Consider the following 21,151-nt stretch of genomic DNA (forward strand, 5'->3'; position numbering starts at 1 on the left):
TATGTTATTGATGTTGGTGTCAGGGAATCGCTAGGAGACATTTCATAAAACATAGACTGAGGAACGTTATTAATGTTGCAGAAAAATGCTTCTCTGTAAAACATCTCGCTAAAACATTTCTTGGGATTTCTAGACCACTTTCCTGAATAATTTATATACATTTCACGAACAATAACAACCAAGAGAAAGCATGCATTATACATGTCATCTTGTACTGAGAAACTGTTCTGTATGTGAATGCATTGTGTTCAGTATGTTCACTTATTTGTGTGTGTATTTCTGTGTGTGTGTTTTGGTCATGGCCTTAAATTATATTTTTCTGTTAAAATTATTCTCTCTGTAATTTCATTGGAGGGTCAGATATAGTGCAGTTACAGCAAGTGTACTGCTTCTGGTGTCTTCAAAAGAAATCAACAGCACTGTGGGCAATTAATCTGATTTCCTTTTCCCCGACTCTCTTCTCCATTTTAGTTTCATGTCACTCACTCCATTTCAGTTAATCGCCCCGAAAAATTTCTTCCACTCTTTATTTTCGCCATCAAACTGTCACTGTCCAATTCTCTCCATCTTTGTCATCATTCTATTGCTTTCTCTGATTCTTGTAATCTTCTTTGCCCGCTCACTCAACCCTTCATCGCACTCTCTGCCTCTAAATGTCCGTTTCTGCTTGGTCGCTCTGACCCATATAATACTGAACAATCCCTACAAACTATCTCCGTCTTTTCTATCCCCAAAACTTCTCTGCCTTTAGATAAAAGAACATTACTTTATACAGTAGGTAGAAAGTACAGCACTTTGTGGTTTGACTTTTTCATAAACTTGTCCTCTTTTTACTTTAGTTAACTGCAAAAAGTGTATTTGATTTGAGACTCAGTTACAGCAGTGGTACTTAAATCAAGTTTCCCATTTTCTCTCTTTTCAATCAGGAGCTGAGCGCAACATGGCGACTGAGAGTCTTGCTGAGCTCCGCGACTGGCTCTTTCTGCTCCTCCTGTGCCTCACCTTATTGGCTGAGGTGCTGGAACTGGCGGCAGCGGCAATTGCCATGGAAACGGGCGAAGGAGATGAGGGCATTGTGTGTCCCTCTGTGTGCCGCTGTGATGAGGGTTTTGTCTACTGCAACGACCGTGGCCTGAGTATAATTCCTCCCCTACCATTAATGGCTGCCATCCTCTACTTGCAGAGCAACCGGGTGAAAAACTCCGGCCTGCCTCCCTCACTGGAACGCAGCTCTTCCATACGAGTAATTTACCTGTATGCCAACCATCTGGATGAATTCCCTATACACCTCCCGCCTTCGTTACGGGAGCTCCATCTGCAGGATAATAATATACGAACGTTACCGAGATCAGCTCTGACAAAGTTACCATTACTAGAACGTTTGCACCTGGATGATAACTCTATATCCACAGTTAGCATCCAGGAGCGAGCTTTTTCTGGGACTCCACGGCTTCGACTGCTGTTCCTTTCTCGAAACCACCTGTCAAGCATCCCTGCAGGCATGCCAGCATCCTTGGAAGAGTTGCGACTTGACGACAACAGAATAAGCACCATCCCAACACATGCCTTCCGTGGGCTCTCCTCCCTTCGACGCTTGGTTCTGGATGGGAACCTGTTGGCCAACACACGAATTGCAGATGACACCTTTTCCCGTCTCTCCAACCTGACTGAGCTGTCACTGGTCAGGAATGCTTTGCAGTCACCGCCAGTCTACCTTCCTTCGTCTCACCTTGTGCGCCTCCATTTGCAAGACAACGGGATGACTCACATACCACGGGGATCCCTGGACGGCATGCGGCGGCTTCAGAGGTTGGACCTGTCGGGAAACAATCTGACCACTCTTCCACGAGGGCTTCTGAAGGACACAGAAAGCCTGGAGCTGCTACTGCTGCGAGGAAACCCGTGGTACTGCGGCTGCAACCTTCGCTGGCTCCACGCATGGCTGCACAGCCGGGGGGCTGCGGTGACAGTCAGGGGTCTGACCTGTCAGGGCCCAGAGCCTGTGAGGGGCCAAGCCCTCAGAGAACTAGCCTCCCTGATGGAGCAGTGTGAAGGCCCTCCTGGTGGTCCCGGTACTGGAATGGGGATGAACCCAGCAGAAAAAGATGGAGGAGGTGAAGATGACATTGGAGGGGGCCAAGCTGTGGCTTCGGTTCCCCATGGCAGCAGCACCACATCTCCTCTGATGGTCCCCACTCAAGGATCCCTCTTCACCCTCATCGCCAAGCGGCCGGGCTTTGTTATACCTCTGCCTCCCGGTGAAGGGGGGCAGGTCTCTGGAGAGGCCCTGGAGCTGACTGTAAAACCACTTTCTCCGGACAGTGTGCTGGTGAGTTGGCTTTGCCCCGAACCGGCACCCTCCTTTCGTCTGTCGTGGCTGAGGTTGGGAAGCACTGCATCTCTTGGTTCCATAACAGAGACTCTAGTACCTGGAGAGAGGAGGCAGTACTTCCTTACCCAGCTTACCCCAAGCTCCCATTACCTCATCTGTTTGCTGCCACTAAGACAGGAATCCTCTTTTGGGGGTTCCAGCATGGGTTCATCTCGAATTGGCAGCATGGACACAGACAGTAAAGACTCGATCCCGACCTGCGCTCAGATAGAGACTGGAGAGGCTCAGGTCAGCGCAGGAGGGGAGGGGTCTGATAAAGACGGTAAGGACTCAGAACTAACAGCCCTGCCATTGGCTGGGATCATAGGTGGTGCCACAGCATTAGTAAGCCTGCTGTTAATCTTTGGCATCTTCTGCTGGTATGGACAGAGATCAGGCTATGTGTCCGGGGACTCAGGTACATACGGCAGGGGCCGGGGTGGAAAACATTATGATGACTATGTTGAGTCGGGCACCAAGAAAGACACTTCCATCTTAGAGATCAGGGCACCTCCTGCAGGGTTTCAGATGACAGCTATGGCCCATCAGCCCCTGCAGCCTAAGCTGGAGGACGTCACCTACATCCACACCATTTTTCCCTCTTCTTCCTCTTCCTCTTCCCAAGCTAACGGGACATACAGGAGCAGCCATGGAGCCGGCAGCCTCAATGGCACCATCCTCAGCCAAACCAGCCACCATCGTGTCACTTATGGTACCAACCGGGGCTACCGAGAGGGTGGGATCCCCGACATAGATTATGCCTATACGTGATGATACACGGAAACACTCCCTGAACCACTAATGCCCGGCGCCATTTCTATGATGACGACCCCTTGGCTGGTGGCCATTTGTCCTTGGTTTCCAAAGTACCCTCTGTGCCTCTGATGGTTCAATTCTGATTGGTTTGCTAAGTAGAAAAGACTGATTTTGGCTATGTTGAATTGACATTGCTGTTGAGTGACAGAAGTAACAGTCCTACTATACTCTACTACTGTATACTACTTTATACAGAAATACTTTCTTTCAGCGCTGATTACAGTTATAAATGGTTACGTTTTCTCTTTTGGATATCTCAGTGTCTTTTAAACCTACTGTTCTTCTCAGCTCATTATAATACACAGTAACTTATTTGAGGTTGATATACTAGGCTTAGCTGATTTAGCAGGAGATATATTTATTATATGAGGAAAAGGCACTTGATGTGTATAGAGATAGGTCTCATATCTTCCTACCAACTGTAAGCTCTGTGCTGTATAGATAAAAGGGATGACGGAGGGAAAAATCAATGGTTGTTATAACCCACAGATGACAATGCATCATGGTTGACATGAAAAGATGTGTTCCTAGTGTCCCCTTTCCCTCTAGTTTATTCCCCTCCTTTTTAATTTTAACACGTTTCAGCCTCTTTCGCTTTTCTTTTTTTTTGTGGCTGTGGCTCTTTCCTTTTATTTCTCTTGTGTCTTTTGTGGTGCCGTGAGCAGAGGACGACTTTGTTCTCGCCAAGGGAGCTGACAGCAGTGATAACAGTTCTGACAGAGACAGGAGACACAAACCACAGAATGGGGAGACTAATGAGAGGGGGAGAGAGAGAGAGAGCGGGGGTGATGGATATATGGATGGTAAGAAAATAAAATAAGACAAGGAGAGAGAGGGGTGCTGTTTTGGGGATGGAGGCGCTGAGAGAGGTGTGTTGGCTGAAGGCAGACAGCGAGGACAGAAAATGAGAGAAAAAGGGAAGATGAGGAAAAAAGGGCGTGTGACAAATTCAGCGGCAGGAGGTAGAAAAGCAGACAAAAGGAAGAAGATGGGGGATCAAGAAGGATGCAGGCGGGGGGAAAAGAGGGGTGATCATTGGAATATTGCGTAATCATCATCCAAAATGTTACCCAAGTTTTACCCTCAGTGTATCCACTGCTGCACTCAGCAAATACATGACTTCACACTTCCATCAAGGACTGATGTTTTCAGTTTCCTGTGATCAAAATGTAAAGAATCAAACTAAATTGTTACAGCAGTTTTCGCCTGTATCTTTATCATGACATGGAACCATTAAGATGCTAATGTTTGTAGGACACAAGGAAAATAAGGAATTAAAGACAATCAGAGAAAAACATAATAAGTAAAATAATTGCCACGACTGCAGGACAAATGACTAGCTTGAGAAGGACAGCTATTAAAATCTCAGAATTAAGAAAAAGTATGTACCCATGTTCACAATTTCTATTGTAGTCTGGTCTTATTAAATTACATTTGCAAATGAAGTGTAAGAAACGTAATTATACATCTTAAAATAGTAACCCATTATCATCTTGAGGCTGGTTAAACCTACTTAATTGAAATAAGTTTTAGCAGCTAATGATTTTTGTGCGGAACTCTCTACTCTAATAACTCTTTGCTCAAATTAATTCATAACAATCTGTCTTTCCAATTTTAATCTGAAAGTTGAAGTTGTAAATGTTTTATAGATATTTAAAGTAGGTATACGTGTTGGCAAAATGAATTAGACTAATTATGTAATTGAAAAAATAATTGTCAGATTAATCACAAAGATTTGTATTATCTCAAAGTATGTCTCAGTAAAAAAATCCCAATACTACAAGATATATTTTAATTTGCATTCTCGGAGAAAAGTACAAATATCATACAGTTTTACAGGCCAAAGTCCAGCATAGACAGTCATAAACAGGGATCCCAGCCTGACCGCTACACTGTGCAGTTTAACAAACAAACATATATGTACACACCGCATGAAGAAGGAAGCAGCACCTGCTCTCCGACTGCCTCTCACTGACTCCACTAATATACTTTACTGGAAGAGGAACATCAAAGGAAAAGACTAACAAACATGCCAGACATGAAAAGAGAAAAAGGAGAGGGTGGAGAGTGAGAAATAAAGAGCGAGGCCGTAGAGGGAAGGATCCTGATGAGTGATATTCATGTATACAGAACCACCAACCGATTCTTACTTACAGAAGCTCTCTTTCTCTTTTCCGACCTGGGTTAATGTCGTAACCAGTCGTATAGGACCAGCTCGTGCGGATTCTTTTATTTTAGTTGCATTTCTTTTTCTTTTCTTTTTTTAAAAGCTTCCTTTTCTATTCTGTGCAAAAAAAATCCTTTTTCCTTTTGAAAATGTCACCCTCAGATGTGATAATGAAAACACTCTTATGTATAAACATACAAATGGGTGCAACACGCTATTCCATTTATTGGTCTGTCGTCTTTTTTTCTACAAGGATGAATAAAGACTTCTAAAAAGAAAAAGTAGTTCCTCGTGTTTTCTCTGTGCTGTGTGAGTGAGTAAGTTAATTAAATCTGAAACAAAGGCTGAAGATGTCAAATACTGCACTGGATGGCTTAAAAAAAAAATCTAAATCAATGGGATTCTCAAGATTATTAATATGATTTATGACAAGATGGCATGGACCTCATTAAATCACACACACTGGATGAATACATCAGCTGCTCCAATTCAATTTGAAAGATTTTGCCAGGCCAAAGCCGACGCATGTGTTTTTATACTGAGAAGTTTGCGTAATAATGTGCACCAGGCAACATGAGAAACTGTGTGTGCATTTGTATGGATGCATTACTGCTCTGTGCTCCGGAAGACATGCCTCTCATTCTAAGTGAGTGCTAATACTTGTGTAAGCGTGGATCAATATAACGAACGGGGGAGTGTATAAGTGTCCATCTAAGAGTAACTGCTCATGTTGGGTGTTTGTGAAGGACAGAGTCAGAAGGAAATGTACTTTATAGAAATGGGTTCTTTTACTGTCTGTGTCTGAGAGGGAGATAAAAACAGGCTTCATGTGAATGTTTATCTTAAGGATTTTCAAATTATACGTTTGTGTGTGTACACCAACGCATGCTGTAAATGTGATGCAGCTGTAGCTCCACGCCTGTGCTCTTAACGACAATACCCTGAGTTCTCATCAGTCATTACGGAGGCCTTTCACTGTCGCAGTCCATTATCTAGCGTCAAGCCCTCTAGCTTAATTATTCCAACTCGCATTAAACCCGACAAAAAGATGTATGCTAAGACTCGAACATATCTGAGCCTGAAATGAATTCTTGCACTGCAAGAAAATAGGTTCAAAATAGATTTTTCAGATGAGCCTGTATTGTGTTACTCAAATAGTAAACATCTTCAACATATCAAATCAATCTACATTGATGTGCATATGAGCCAACAGTAATGCCTCTATTTAAATGGCTTTTAATTCAGGACATTTCTGAATACTTCCTCCATTATAATACCTCTATTTCTCTAACAAATGAGCTCAAAAAAAGATTCGCAATAAAATGGCCAGTTGCACTTTAAACTACTAGCTCAGTGTTTTCTCCAACACAGGGCTGTTAAGAGTGATGTAAAGCTGCATTGCACGATAAAGTGGCTTCCTTTGTTTGCATGCATTATAAGCTTCTTCAGCAAAAGGTCACTGTGTTCCCATAAATGCCTGCATTTGGTTGAAGGCATGCAAACAATCAGCCAGCTATGCACGAGAACAGAATAATTTCCACACCATTTATCTTTTCAGATAAAAATGTTCCTACAAGTTTGCATCATTCACGGAAGGTGCATTCACAGCAGTTAAGGCCACCAAGAAAATACACAGATGCAATATACAAATCATGAGTGAGCAAGAAATAGGAATACTATAAACATCAATACATGTAAGTGCATGCACAAACAGCAATGCTTAACTATAAACCACTAACCCTAACCATGTCTCTATCCGTCAATCCAGCTCAAGACAAACATGAGCTTTAAGGTGTCACACACACACACACACACACACACACACACACACACACACACACACACACACACACACACACACACACACACACACACACACACACACACACACACACACACACACACACACACACACACACACACACACACACACACACACACACACACACACACACACACACACACACACACACACACACACACACACACACACACACACACACACACACCGAGTGCCAGGGGAATAATGGTCCCAATGTAACGCAAAACACTTTATTCTCACACACTGCAAGAAACCAGTGCAATACCTCAGAGGTATGAACTGATCTAACAACAACAACAACAACAAAACATTAAGCCTCGGTGGTCTGGATTCCTCTGTAGCAAGAGATGGAGAGGACATCACTGGAATAAACAAGGCTGAGAACAAAGTAAGACAGCCTCCAGGGGATTATACCAACACCTACTGTATGAGTTAGGCTGTCTATCAGAAGAAGAGCCACTTTGGTGCCACTGCAAGACGTTTCAAGTGAGATGGAAAAAAAAGTTACTTCTGCCATAACCATGCTGAGAGCATGTACAAATAGATAAATTGCCCTTGTACCACAGTGGTCCTCAATTACATTTCCAAGCCTTGTGTGTTTTTTTTTCTGCTTCATGAGCCCTTATACCATTTTATTATTTTCTAACCTGCTTTTAGTATGTATGAAATCATCTGAAAATGAAGAAAATGTAAAACATTTATAACCTCACGCAGGGTCATTCTCTGTCTTAGTCTGACATTAGGTGAAAAGTTGATGGCCTCTTTTTTCTTTCCGATAAACCATCATGCATTCAGTTTGATCTCCTGACTTCACGGGGAAATGTGAGGAGAAACTGTGGCTGAGGAGTGCTTCAGGCTCCTGCTGGACGGGGTCCTCCAGAGCTCTCAGCCTTCACTCACGGTCGGCTCGCTGCCCACCTCTCCGGGGCTCGACACTCTGGACCGACCGAGACCTCAGCACTTGTAGCTATGGCAACTTGTGATTCCTCTGTAGTACTGACTCTCAGACGTTCTTCAGCAGAGAGAGACACATCACACCAAAAACATAAATGAATCCTAGGAATACAGTCAATTATTTATCCCCTTGTTAAAAATGCCGGAAAGTGGATTGTGATCACACTAGAGGTCCATCATTTATTAAATTATCTACAAAGGCTGATCAATTTAATGATAAAACATTTGAAATTAATAAAATATTCTCAAATTAATGGAATCACAACTATTGATCTACTGTAATTGAAATAGAAATATTATGTTACTGCTCTCCATCTTTGTTACAATTAGTTACAATGTCCAGTTTACAGTTTTTAAATTGCTTTTGAAGTTCAAAACTTTGATGAAGCAGTTAATTAATTTAAAACAAATGCCAGCCTAGAACTTGCTCATCATATAAAACCATTAAAAAAGCATAACCCTTAATGTTTGATCAATTCTTGAGACCGACCATTTCTCTATAAACACATCCACACTATAATGTGCAAAGATTAACAGCTCATACATGAATGCAGAAAAAGGTCTCGCTCATGCATGTGCAGATCACTATCCTGTCACATGCTGTTGATTTTGCAGAAGACACGGAGTAAAGGGTGCAAGGGTGTAATAAATCTTTTCAGTGCTTGTTACTGTGATTGAGGTGTCTTTTTCATCCCACTACATCACAGTGCCCTTGACTTTTTTATAAAAGAGAAATACACCTGCATTTTGCATTCGGTTTACTAGACACACATCAGAAAATATCACATTTTTACTTTCAGGGCTGAATATGCTTCATTTTGAATCATAAGTGTGAAAAATAAAGACTCTTTATTGTGCACAGAAAACAGATGTTAACCGATTATAGCTCTGACAATAAATTGTACTGCACAATATAAGCTGCTGAGTTCTTTCTCTATTCTCTTGACTTCATTCCTCTTTAGAAACTGTACAGGATGTTTATGACCATGCCTACGTTGACCTTTTAGCTTGTGGCACTGTAAACTGCACCTACATGTTCTACTTTCAGCAAACAATATACAACGTAAGAACTGTTGGACCGATTGATTGACCTGTCCATCAGTCCGGCTCTAACCCCACCCGTGAACAATGCTGACAAAAGGATGAGTGGATAAACAGTTCCTATAAATAGTCTTGTAATATCCTAAGCTGTGATAATGCAGCGGGGCCGACAGCCTGAGTATCGGGCACCACTTCACAACAACGCCTAAAAGATCGCAATTACAAGATGGTAATTGTGTGCTGTGTGTGCTGTGTGTGCTGCGCGTACTCTCTGCATACTCTCTGCGTGACTTGTGATTATGTGACAAAAGCATCGTCTGCGATGAGGACATGAGAGCAGACAATGGAGAGACAGGAAGAGGACTCAGGGTTAGATCCAGGCCCATTTTGGAGGTTACAATGATACATGCGTTGTACTTTGTTCACTAAGCTATGATTACAAAGATGAGAGAAAATGGAGCCTTATTGAAAGGCTTTATAATAATTATTATTCAAATAGCACTCACGACAATGAGGATATTCTTCAACCAATGTGCTTTTAATTTTCGTATCTTTTTTTCTCATTTAGTCTTATGTGGCTCGGTTCTCGTCAACATCCTTTGCACAGCTGGTTCAGTGGAACAGGGTTTGATTCAAATGTCAAAAGTCTAGATGAGAAAAATCAATCATCAAAGGTTGATAAACTCATTAAAAAAGCCATTCATCAGGTGATTGTGGGGCCACTTAGTGTGGGGTTTTTTAAGCAGCTGCTCAAGTATTCGACCACAGCAGCCAAGGAGACTGGGACTTTGGATGCACAGCCAAATACTTAATGCTAGGCTTATTACCTCTCTGGCACTAAAACCAATATTTGAAAAAAGGTGCACTATTATTATCATAAAGAACTGGGAATGCGAACGATTATTGCTACACTAAGGAGTGCATTAAGTGAGACGGCATAGAAAATTGAACTCTGCCCTACACAAGGAAAGAGATACACGTTTGACAGCTGGCTGCTCTACAAACTGCACATTATTGTCACACTGTCACAACCTCAGAGGACTTACTTTATATACAGTAATATAAATAAGTCTTTTCACATTTATTTTGCCATTTTAAATGTAAAATGAAGCCACTGTCTTATCATCTAAGCCTACACGAATACTTAAAGTTAAAGCAGGTTTAGCTCTTCTACATTTACCTTATACATTATGCTATAATCACTTTGTTTGTGTATTCAAATGAATTGTTTTCAAAGATCCTCTATAAATACATTTTGGTTTGACTGTACACCTTTTCAATTGGGGAAAGTTTGACTTTTCTTTTTAACTTGTCCAAAACAGAAGATCTGACAACATGCCTACTTTATGTAACGAATGTCCAGGAGAGTGGAGGAGAAAGTGTAAGGAAAGATTTGGGCCTCTTTTTTCATGTGTCTCACATCAACTTCAGTCACTTTGTATGCCTTTGAGGAGTTACTGCCCAGAACTGTGTGATGTTATTCCCAACGTATTAAATGTATATACCATCAACAACAAAGTCAAGAAAAAGACATAGAGCTCATGGACAGTGTTCAGGAAGGCAGTGGGATGCAGTCAGGGAAAGAACAGGATGGCAGGCTGTTCAGCAGCCTGATAATCACACTGAACTGCCATGGCACTCGTTCCATTCGGCGTGACATGATGGTCATGTTAGCTGATATCTTGTTATGAGGGGTAATGTTCTAACCATTCATTATCAAGTTAGACATTTGTAACGTAATATCCAGTCAACATGGAAGCTATGGTGGTAGAGGATGGAAGTACTAACAATTTCACAAAGTCTAAAGAAATAAATATTCATCTATATTGCACCTACGCTAATCACTCAGAACATTTGCAAACAATCAGTGAATTTCATAGTTTGTCCAGCGACTGACAAATGTACCTTAACTTAAGACAGGGCATAAGAACTCAATTGAATCAACTGCTTCCTCCTCAGAGCCTTCAGAAGATCTTCTCCAATCCAACGAGGGGTCACAACGCTGCAAACAAACACGTTTGAACGCAGCACTTGCCTTGATGACAGAAGCTCTGATGGGCCAAGTGCTGATGATCAGACTGACTCCTTTTCTCTTTTCTCTTTTACTCCCTCATTCACTCCATCTCCTTCCATCTCCCACATCGGCCCAATCAGGCTAATGAGGCTCGCACTTCCTCCATCCCTTCCTGCTCACTAAAGTGCCAATTGATTGGAGGGGTGGGAAAGCTTTTAACAAGGGAGGGGTGGGAGAGAAATAATTAGCACGAATGAGCTTTTCTGCAAACTCCTTCAGTTTAGCTTTTCTTTTTCCGTTTATTTACTGACCTGGACAACATTAAGGATTAACTCGCCAAGGGTATGTTAACTTCTCAATGTCAGGGTGTAAATCAATCTGAAGCGGTAAACGGAGTCCCGTTTGTCTATTAACAATGTCTCCCTCCTTTCAGGTCACAGCACTCCAATGATGTGTAAGTGGGAGCCGTAAAGAATGAAGAAAGTCAAAGGAGAAGAGGAATCTGTGGTGATGCACCATGAAGAATCTGAGTTTTTCTCCCATCTTCCCACTCAAAATTGAGACACAAACTCGCCATTAGAGCATCCCGCGGAAATTCGGGGCACTGAACCTTGAAAGCTTACATTTTACCGTACACATGGCCCAAATGACCAGTACAGAGGTCTTTCTGAGAGTTGTAGCGTAATTAACTCGGACAGATCTGGACTGAAAAAACTAGAGCAGCAGCACTGTCTAAATACATGCTGCAGCCAATGGCACAGAGTCAGTGCATCTTCTAAACTTAGCCTGTGGCAAAGACACAGATCTAAGAGGACAGAGTGGACATAACAAAACTTCAGTGCAGTGATAAAAAGTGTGAATTTCAAGCACCTATTAGCTATAGGCCAACAAGGGCACGGTCAGCTGTGTGCATGTTAAGAAATCTATAAAAAAAAAGCGTTATTTGAAAAGCGAGCAGAAATCTATAGTATAGCTGAACATAAAGAAAATCCGTTTGAAATTATATTTGAAGCGTAGAGACCCTGATTCCTCACAGTGGTGGGCCTCAGATCGTCTTAAGCCTTGAAGATGAAATACACCCACAGCCTTTAATTAACTTTCCATCAAAAGTGAGCCACTTAAAGAAGGCGTGGAAGACTTATTTTCTTTTCATTTGATATTTATTTTTAAATCATAAGGAGAATTAAGTGGGAGCAAAACAAATACAGAGGGAAATGTATCTAACTTGGATATTTGCTTTTTTTTTTTAGAAGCAATATTACTGTACAGGGAGCATGTTAAGTATAGCAGGCATATCTCCTCAGTGACTAGCTACTGTCACATTCAACTTGATTTCATTCATTCACTTACGGGCATATAAATACACTTTTTTTTTTATATACACAGCATCTTTAATGACAGTCTTTAAAACATAAACACACATTTATGATGAGACAGTAGCTCTGTTTACTAATCAAATATAGTAATTTAAAGGTCCTTCAGTGCTGTCTGTGGCTGTAACTCAAAAGGACACCAAGCGACATTGGCTACTGATTTAAAGCCTTTAGAGCAATCGATTACTTTTTTATTTATTTGACATTAATCGACAACCACTTTGATATCAATTTACCAATAATTAGCATTTTTCAAACACAACTGATTGTTTCCAAGCTCTCAAAATGTGAAGTTTTCCTGTTTCCTGTCCAAATACTAGTGCACTTAATAACTTTTGGTTTTGAACTGTTGATTGTATAAAAACAAGCAATTTGAAGCCATTTTGTAACATAAAATAAAAAATGGCAAAACACAACAAACAACAACAGTAGTGTATTTCTGTAGGCCTGATGCATTTTTTTATAAATTTGCATCACAACTAATGGAAACAGAAGCAACTAAATAATTAGCTGTTGAAACATTTACCATAATCAACGCTGACTTGGTATTCTTGGTATTCTTTGTGGTAAAGCACAAGACCCCGGCCCTGCCTTTGACCCTGCTTATCACAAACACTCATCTTAATGATGACCTTCCAGTTTGAAATCTGTACAGATAAGAGTCTGACACATTTTCCCCTCACACTCTTTTATTGGCTCTTGCACAGCACATCATCTTTCCACTATAAATATAAAATGGGTTAACGTCTCCATGTGGCTCACTTGGTGCTGTAGTTTTGTTCCGGTTTAGTAAGGGAGTAGTAGTATTTGGAAATGGAATGTAAATGTCAGACGGGTTCCATCTTTAATGTGATTTTCCAATGAACAAAAACAGTATTCATTTCTAAGGAACAATTTATATAAATAAAAACAACACCCTGATCGAATAAGTCAGCAGTTGATTTAATAATGCCGTTTCCCTGCAGCTAAATAGCACACACCTGCCATCAATAAAAATATTTCTGCTTAAAACCTGATTAACGTCAGCTGGTTCTGTAGGATTTGTTTGAATGATAGCCATGGTTGCAGAGAGTTACCAAAGAAACTGGGGAATCTAATTGTTGAAAAGTATCAACAGGGGAGACATTTGAAGGCATTACATGTAACATGGAGCACTGGGGAGTTTTTCCTTGTCCACTGCATGGGTCTAATGACAGAGGATGTAGTATTCTGTATAGTCTGTAAAAACCCCTGAAACAATTTAAGATATTAGGCTATACAAATCAAATGTAATTGATCGATTGACTGTCAAAATGAACATCAGTGGAGAAAATGTAGCACCACAGAGAAATTGCAAAAAAAAGGACAACTCTCCCAAGGCGAGGAAAGAACGAGGAGAAGAGCTACTAAGAGGAACACTGAAGGAACTACAGGAATTTCTGGCACGCACTGATCACTCCTTGCATGTGACCAACAACTCCGTATTCTGGCCATCTGGGCGAGGTAAAGGGTGGCAAGATGGAAGCCCTTTCTTTCAAAAAAGAAGATCCAAGCCTGTCTGAATTATGACAAAATATTTACTCAGTCAACCACAAACCATGTGAGAGAAGGTGTTATGGTCTAATAAGAGAAAGGTTAAACGTTTTGGCCCTTGACCTAAAAGATAATTCGGCACAAAGCCAATAGAGCTCATTATCCAATGAACACCTTTCCCACTGTGAGGCACGGTGGTGGTAGCAGGTGGAAGCAGCCCCAAAGCATCTCTGCTGGGTCAGGGGGTCTTGTCAAGATAGACAGGATAATGATAAGCTCCAAATGTCAAGATATTTTGGCACAAAACCTGCTGGCCTCTGTCAGAAAGGGGAATTTCACATTCCATCATCAGAATGACCTAAAGCACATACAAGTCGACCAAGGCACGGCTTCAAAAATGAAAACTCAGAGACTTCAGCCGAATCAGGGCCCAGACCTCGAGCTCATCAAAAAGATGTAGGGAGAAAGAGAGCTTTACACAGGAGAAATGCAAAAGGTGCTTCCACAAAACAATAAATGGGCAGTGTGCAGACTCATGTTCTAAATAATTAACTACCTGCTTTTTTTCTATGGTTTTTTGCTTGTTGGAAGATCACATTAAATATGGAACTAGTCTGACATTTACGTTGTGGTTATTTCTGTCTCCACATTACAATAACCTGCAATGTCATAAGGCTGTGTTTACTTTTACTGTAGCTCGTTGACTTTAGAGTGGTCTAGGTTTTGACAGCACATCATATTTACTCTGAAACTGAAGCAGCATCAGCAATAGCAATTTGCCTCTGTAATGCCTGTGTGTTCAGACAGTTGACGGGCATATTGTGAGAACGTGTCCATTAGCACCGCTTCACAAAACACATACGCAGCGCAGTGGGGATACTGCTATAGGAACTAAAGCCAAGGAAGTACAGTTACTACAGCAGGGAGAAGCAGTGCAGTCCATGAGGGATCTGTAACCTGTTCTGCTTCAGAGCAGCAGCCTTTCAACCCATTATACTTTACGAGTAAACAACACAACCTTAAACCATAATGGCCTTAGAGTGCAGACCTCCACCAAGGCCAAGGGTGTATTCACATGCTCCCTTTTTGAGTTGGGAAGTAATTATTTTGAACTTGGTGTGTACATGTGTATAAACAGCAGGTTGATAATTGTTTTCGTGTTGTTGTATTCAACTCGAGGAAAACCTTTGAAGTGATTTTCCCAGAAGGCAACACATTTTTCAGATTATTCCGACACTAAATGAATGCAGCACAAACACCAAATCTTGCAATGTTCACGAAAGTAAAACATAATGCATATATCACATTGGTGATTTTGATCCGCTATAAAATATAACGTTATACCTTTAACTATGCTTCATTCTTCAATCAAGAAAACTGGGCCAGTCGTTTTTATATAATCCTGCTGTCAGCAGAAAGACAAACAAACAGACAGACAATATGAGCAGAAAACATAAACATCCTCGGTGGAGGAAATTAATTCGTAAAAAAGAAGAAAGGTCTGCAGAGATTTTTATTTCATCTTGCTTTAATTTAAAAGTCCCGTATGCATCAAAACACACACAGATAAATACAGTCAGGCAAACTTTAAAGCATCTGTTTTGAGGCTTTCTTAGAGCACACAAACATGTAAGATATCTGTCTGCGATAGCAAACTTGGTGTGACATTTTGCATCTTGTAATAGGAGCCTGTCCTAAGAGGAGCTGACAAGAGCTCTAGGGTGGATGTAGGGTAGCTGCAGCACAGAGAGACATCGAGAGCACACCCTGTGAGGGCCTCTGGGGCCTCGACAGTCTCTGTTCTGGGCTTTTCATCACCTCCCCTGAACCTCGTCGCTAACAGGGAGGCTGGCTGGATCATAACAACACGTCCCTGCTGATTAAAACCTTGGATAAGTGACTTGATGAAAAAGTGGCAGCTATCTAAGGGTGACAAGCAGCCTTGAAAACATTAATTCCTCAGGCAAGACAAAGATTCTACAGCTGGCTACAACTTGATTCTCCTCTAATAAGGGCTACATGATGTACATACTTAAAACAAACAGACTATCAAAAGCTTAGGCACTGAGACTGGAGTAGATACTGTGGCATTCAAAGTAGATCTGTGACAAAAATCACTTAATCCCTGGCCTGATGCTGGAAAATCCCTTATAAAGTGGTTAAGCATGCAAAGATTTCCAATCCATGTCCTCTATTACCCCCAGTCAAATGAGGAAAAGGCAGCTCAGGTAAGATCTGAAAAACTATTTTAGTCGCTTTGTAGCAATTTACACCAACAAGTCAAGCCTGACAATCTTCCATACACACTCTAGCACAGTGGCGAAAGCCCGTAGGTCTGCCAGGCTGATTTTGGCGCTAGTGTTAAGCTCTTCTGACAAAGCCAGCTAAGAATCAGTGAAGCCTTGCAGAAGGACTGTGACGCTCTGCCACTGTAGGGTAATGCTCTTGTAAGGGGTCTTTACCTGCAGGACCAAGGGTCCCCCCGGTTTATCCTCTTAAATTCACCATACAGGATCAGTGAGCACATCTCTCCCACCTTTTTCCTCCAGCTGTTCTAGATGATGTCCTGCTGTCTGAGTGTACTCGTTCATGCACCAATGCCCTCATCTTGCTCATCCTCTACGACCCTAAATCCTCATAACTAACCCCCACTACAGCTATCAGTCATCATCAACCACAGCCTTCTCTGGAATCAATAAAAGATGTTCCACCGCTGGGTTGAATTTATATTGCACCCGATGGAAGCATCCAAGCTCAAAAAACACTGATGTTCAATAATGAATGCTGATCCCACACACCCATCCGCATATAGTGTTTTGTAATAATGCATCATTACGTTTATATTTAAAGGTTTCAGCTCTACTGATATTATCTTCAGTTCAAGATGTATTTGTTTCCTATTACATTTGTATTGATATCCGATCAATCCATCTTTACATTGTATATAAAGGGAGATAATGTGAAAGCTTTGAATACCATGCAGGAGAAGCCAAAGTGATGTACAGATTAGGCGTGTCATTTCCACTAACGTCCAGAACCTTCAGAAATTCAATTTATTTTAAAAGACGAAGAAAAGGAGATTTTGACTTGCATTTGTTTAGCCACATTTTCTTCATATTTGATCTCTTTTTACTTTTCATATCTTCAGTATGTGGCACTCTTGGAGGAGCCTGTGACCTAAGATTGGCTATTGTCAAATATACAATAAACCCTTTTCAGCTTATAAACTTTAAAATGTTGAATTTGAGAGGCTGTAATCAGAGAATGTTTGGCACTTTGTTCAAGAAATCCCTCAAACAATAAGTCAGTTATTAATATAGTTGATCAATATTGTTTTTGGCCTTCTACTTATCGATCATTATAGAACCATTTTAACAAAAATGTACATGTGAAAAATGTGAGTTGACTTGAAGGATAAGCGTTTAACACATTCACTTGTGCCACTAGAACAAGCTGAGCGAGGCAGCGAGGCACTATCACTCGACAACTCATGCACCAAGAGTCACCAACGAGGCAGGCGTAACACATCTGTCAAGCAGTCAAGAAATACTGTGGAGGATGTTCTAAAGATGGTGAGCCAAGGAAGAAAGTATAAAATTGTTTCAGAAAAAAAAGAAATCCACGTTCCTAAAACAAACTGCTTGACACGAGTGTGTGGAAAATGTTCCTGAACAACCGAAGGAAGGGAATAAATGCCTCATTTTTTTTAAATTGTGATTTCAAGCTTTCTTAAAAAAATGTCAATCTTGTTCGTTAATTGATTAACTGTATTTCATATTCATTTACATTTGCATTTTTTTACCAGTTTCTTTTATTGTCTTAAATAAGGAATGCAACATATTACATTTATTCGTCATAAGGTAAATGGCATTGTTATCAAGTAACTACATTGATAAAGAATAGATATTAAATGTTTGTTTATGTTTCTCCCAGTTCTTAATAAACGATTTAAATAACAAGTTGGATCAACTGGAAAATGCATTGTCACAAAGCAGTAAAATAACATTAATGCAACAGTCAAATTATTCCAGAAACATTTATTAAAATATTAAAACACTGAGCATATGACTACTTTTATTTTTGATAATTTAAATATATTTTGCAGATTATACTTACATTTATTTGAATGCACAACTACTTGTAGTAAAGTATTTTCACAGTGTGATATTAGTACTTTTACTTAAATAGAGGATCAGAATATTTCTTCCATCACTGCTGATTATTTGATCCACAGGCTTTTAGGTTTGAACTTTTTCAGTCTACCATTAGTCATAGTGACCTGCTTGTTTGTGCGTAGCTTCTCTGAAGAAATGCTTGTCCTTGTGACGCATAAATATCCTTTTTAAATTTGACAAAGATGCCACACTGATGTTAATGTGCTGCATTCAGTTGCACATGCAGGTGAGATAAAGTGTTGCTTCACCTGCCTCATGCTTTTCTGGCCTTTTTTCCTTCCTGTCCATCAACATACCGTCTCTGCTATCCGTCCCCTCATCCGTGCAGCTTTCTTTCTAGGTTTCTTATCTGTGAGGAAGTTACAGTACATTTCACACTATATCTCTCTCTCATCCTGTCTGTCACCAGGCAGGCCAGGAAAACCATTGGCTCTAATCTTGTATCTCTCAACTGTTGCCACAGTGAGTGGGTTTCCAGCGCCATCCAACAGCTTTATCTCTGACCTGCAGAGAAAAACCTGGAGACCCCATCTCGTGCACACACACACACAACATGATAGGACACCTGCACTCAAAAGTACAGCACGCATGCACCACCCCTGCACATTCATAGACTGAGGGACATATGTGATGTTCATTTCTGGCACAAGCAGGTGTTAACATGAAGACATACATGTATGTAATCTGGTCATTAAATCAAAGCATATGCGCAAAGGGTTCAGTCCTGTATAATCACACACACACTATCGCACACACTCAGGAAGCAGAAGTGTTGATGACAGGTGGTTCAGACTCTAAAGACTGAGATAGGAGCAGATTATTATGTATCACTTTACGTTGCACAGCTTAATTTTAGGGACAGTTTCTTATGGTCTAGTCTGAAAGATTTATCAGCAGACTAACACTGCATTACTCTCTCACACAGAGTTTGTTCATGTAAAAAAAGGATATTACACAAAAGATACTGAGAGAACTTGTCCAGTTTTTAAATCTTTTTTAATTAAATTGCAATTCAACGCGGGGAAAGAGGTAGGCCAAAATAAATGGCATTTAATGTCAAACACAATAAAGACGACGGCAGCTGAGAGTAAGTACTGGAATGGAAATGAGGAATAAAACTTTTGCGAGAGAAACTGCAGCTCAGTAGAGCTAAGCAAATTTGCATTTAATCAATTTGAAAAAAGGTTTTAATGCAAAGTTAGTTGCAGAGACGTGGAGCCCACACACACACACTTACACACACTCCAAGAACTCATCACTCCAAAGACATTTCATCGTGCAATCCATCTTAATCAGCTAGCCCATCAGAGACAATATATCCTCCCCTCCATCTCTCTCTCCTTCTCCGGACGGAGTGATTGAGGGGTGTAAAGAGGAGGATGTTTCTGCCCGCCGTCTCCTCCCCCCAATATCCCCCCCCCCCCCTTCCTCACCAGGATGGCTCTTAAGTGCTTGTGGGTTTTTATGTTTGTAGTGTTTTATAGGAGTGGGCAGGAGCCAGCGGCTGTAAAAGTGTGGAAGGAAGGAGGGAGGGAGGAGAAGAGGAGGAGAAGGGGGAGGAGTGGAGAGTTACTGTATATCCGATCTTTATTGAGAGCGACACAAACGACAAACAGCAACCGCCCATTCTCCCTGCAACGCCCTCTTCACCTGATCAATCAGTGCTGACTGAGGGAAGGAGGGAAGGAAGTAAGGAAGCAAGAAAGGATGGAAGGAAGGAAGGAAGGTGGGCTGCGTTCGAAAAGTATTTTTTGGAAAAGAAAAGTTCCTCTAAGTGGAAGCCATGATAAGAGATAGTTACATTTCTAAATGCTAAGGGAAGCTCCTCCAATGCTTCCTTTCTTATCTCCTTAAGCAAAGGATACACAGGACCATCCTTTACCAGAAGAAAACAGATAATGTCGTCCCACAATTCCTTGCAGTGGCAACATTGAAACAATTGCTGTTTAATTGTCTTTAAATCGCAGCACAAGGGATAAATTGAAAACATCCTTCTTAGAAGGTGTGATTCTGTATTGGAAAGGATTTCTTGTGGGCTACTTGTCTAGCCTCGTGTACGTGCAGATCCTTTTAGTGGACTTTAAAACGTGCCAGTCACAGTTATAATGAGAAGAACAGTGTGCTATCTTGACCAGATAAGGACTCTCCTGCTGACTCAGTAATCTCTGTAAAGTTATATTTTTGTTCATAGACCTCTCTGCTCCATTTATTCTACTCTGTATAATTGTTCTGTAGTTATTCTAGCTAAAATTGTGTTTTTCAAATCTCAGAACAGCTCAAATAACCTGTTTCTCAGGCAGAAATCTGGGTAACTTATTTTTTCAGAAATCTTAAAAACTGAAACATCTGCTTCTAAGGGTTCTCTTTAACTAAACAATTGTACAAATACTGAGTGCTTTACAAGGGGATACTGCAGTAGAATAATCTTAAAACTTCTGTAACTAGGGCTAAGTCGGACACTTGTCTCAAATAGTGCATTACAATAGACTCGAAGGCTCACTACCTCAAGCTCAACCTTGACAAGACTGAACTGCTTTTCCTTCCGGGAAAAGATTGTCCCACTCTTGACCTAACAATCAACATCGGCCCCTCTGTTGTTTCCCCGACTCAGACTGCAAGGAATCTGGGTGTGACCCTAGATAACAACCTGTCCTTCACTGCAAACATTGCTGCTACAACCCGCTGCTGCAGATACACTCTTTACAACATCAGGAGGATACGTCCCCTCCTGACCCAACTTCTGGTCCAGGCTCTTGTCATCTCACGCCTAGACTACTGCAACTCCCTCCTGGCTGGTCTACCTGCATGTGCCATCCGACCTCTGCAGCTCATCCAGAATGCAGCGGCTCGTCTGGTCTTCAACCTTCCAAAATGTTCCCACACCACGCCACTCCTCCGCTCCCTTC

At 41.2% G+C, this 21,151-nt stretch overlaps 2 protein-coding genes across 3 annotated transcripts in view; one reads left to right on the forward strand and one right to left on the reverse strand.

Moving 5' to 3' along the window:
* Nucleotides 1–21,151, reverse strand: part of macrod1 (mono-ADP ribosylhydrolase 1) — a 110,559-nt gene that overhangs the window by 84,002 nt on the left and 5,406 nt on the right. The window lies entirely within an intron of this gene.
* Nucleotides 938–5,640, forward strand: flrt1b (fibronectin leucine rich transmembrane protein 1b). Its single transcript, XM_034138983.1, has one exon. The coding sequence runs from the start codon at nucleotides 941–943 to the stop codon at nucleotides 3,140–3,142; it is 2,202 nt and encodes a 733-aa protein (XP_033994874.1). The 5' UTR covers nucleotides 938–940; the 3' UTR covers nucleotides 3,143–5,640.

Source organism: Trematomus bernacchii, unplaced genomic scaffold (genome assembly GCF_902827165.1).
Source record: "Trematomus bernacchii unplaced genomic scaffold, fTreBer1.1, whole genome shotgun sequence".
Classification (NCBI taxonomy): Eukaryota; Metazoa; Chordata; class Actinopteri; order Perciformes; family Nototheniidae; genus Trematomus; species Trematomus bernacchii.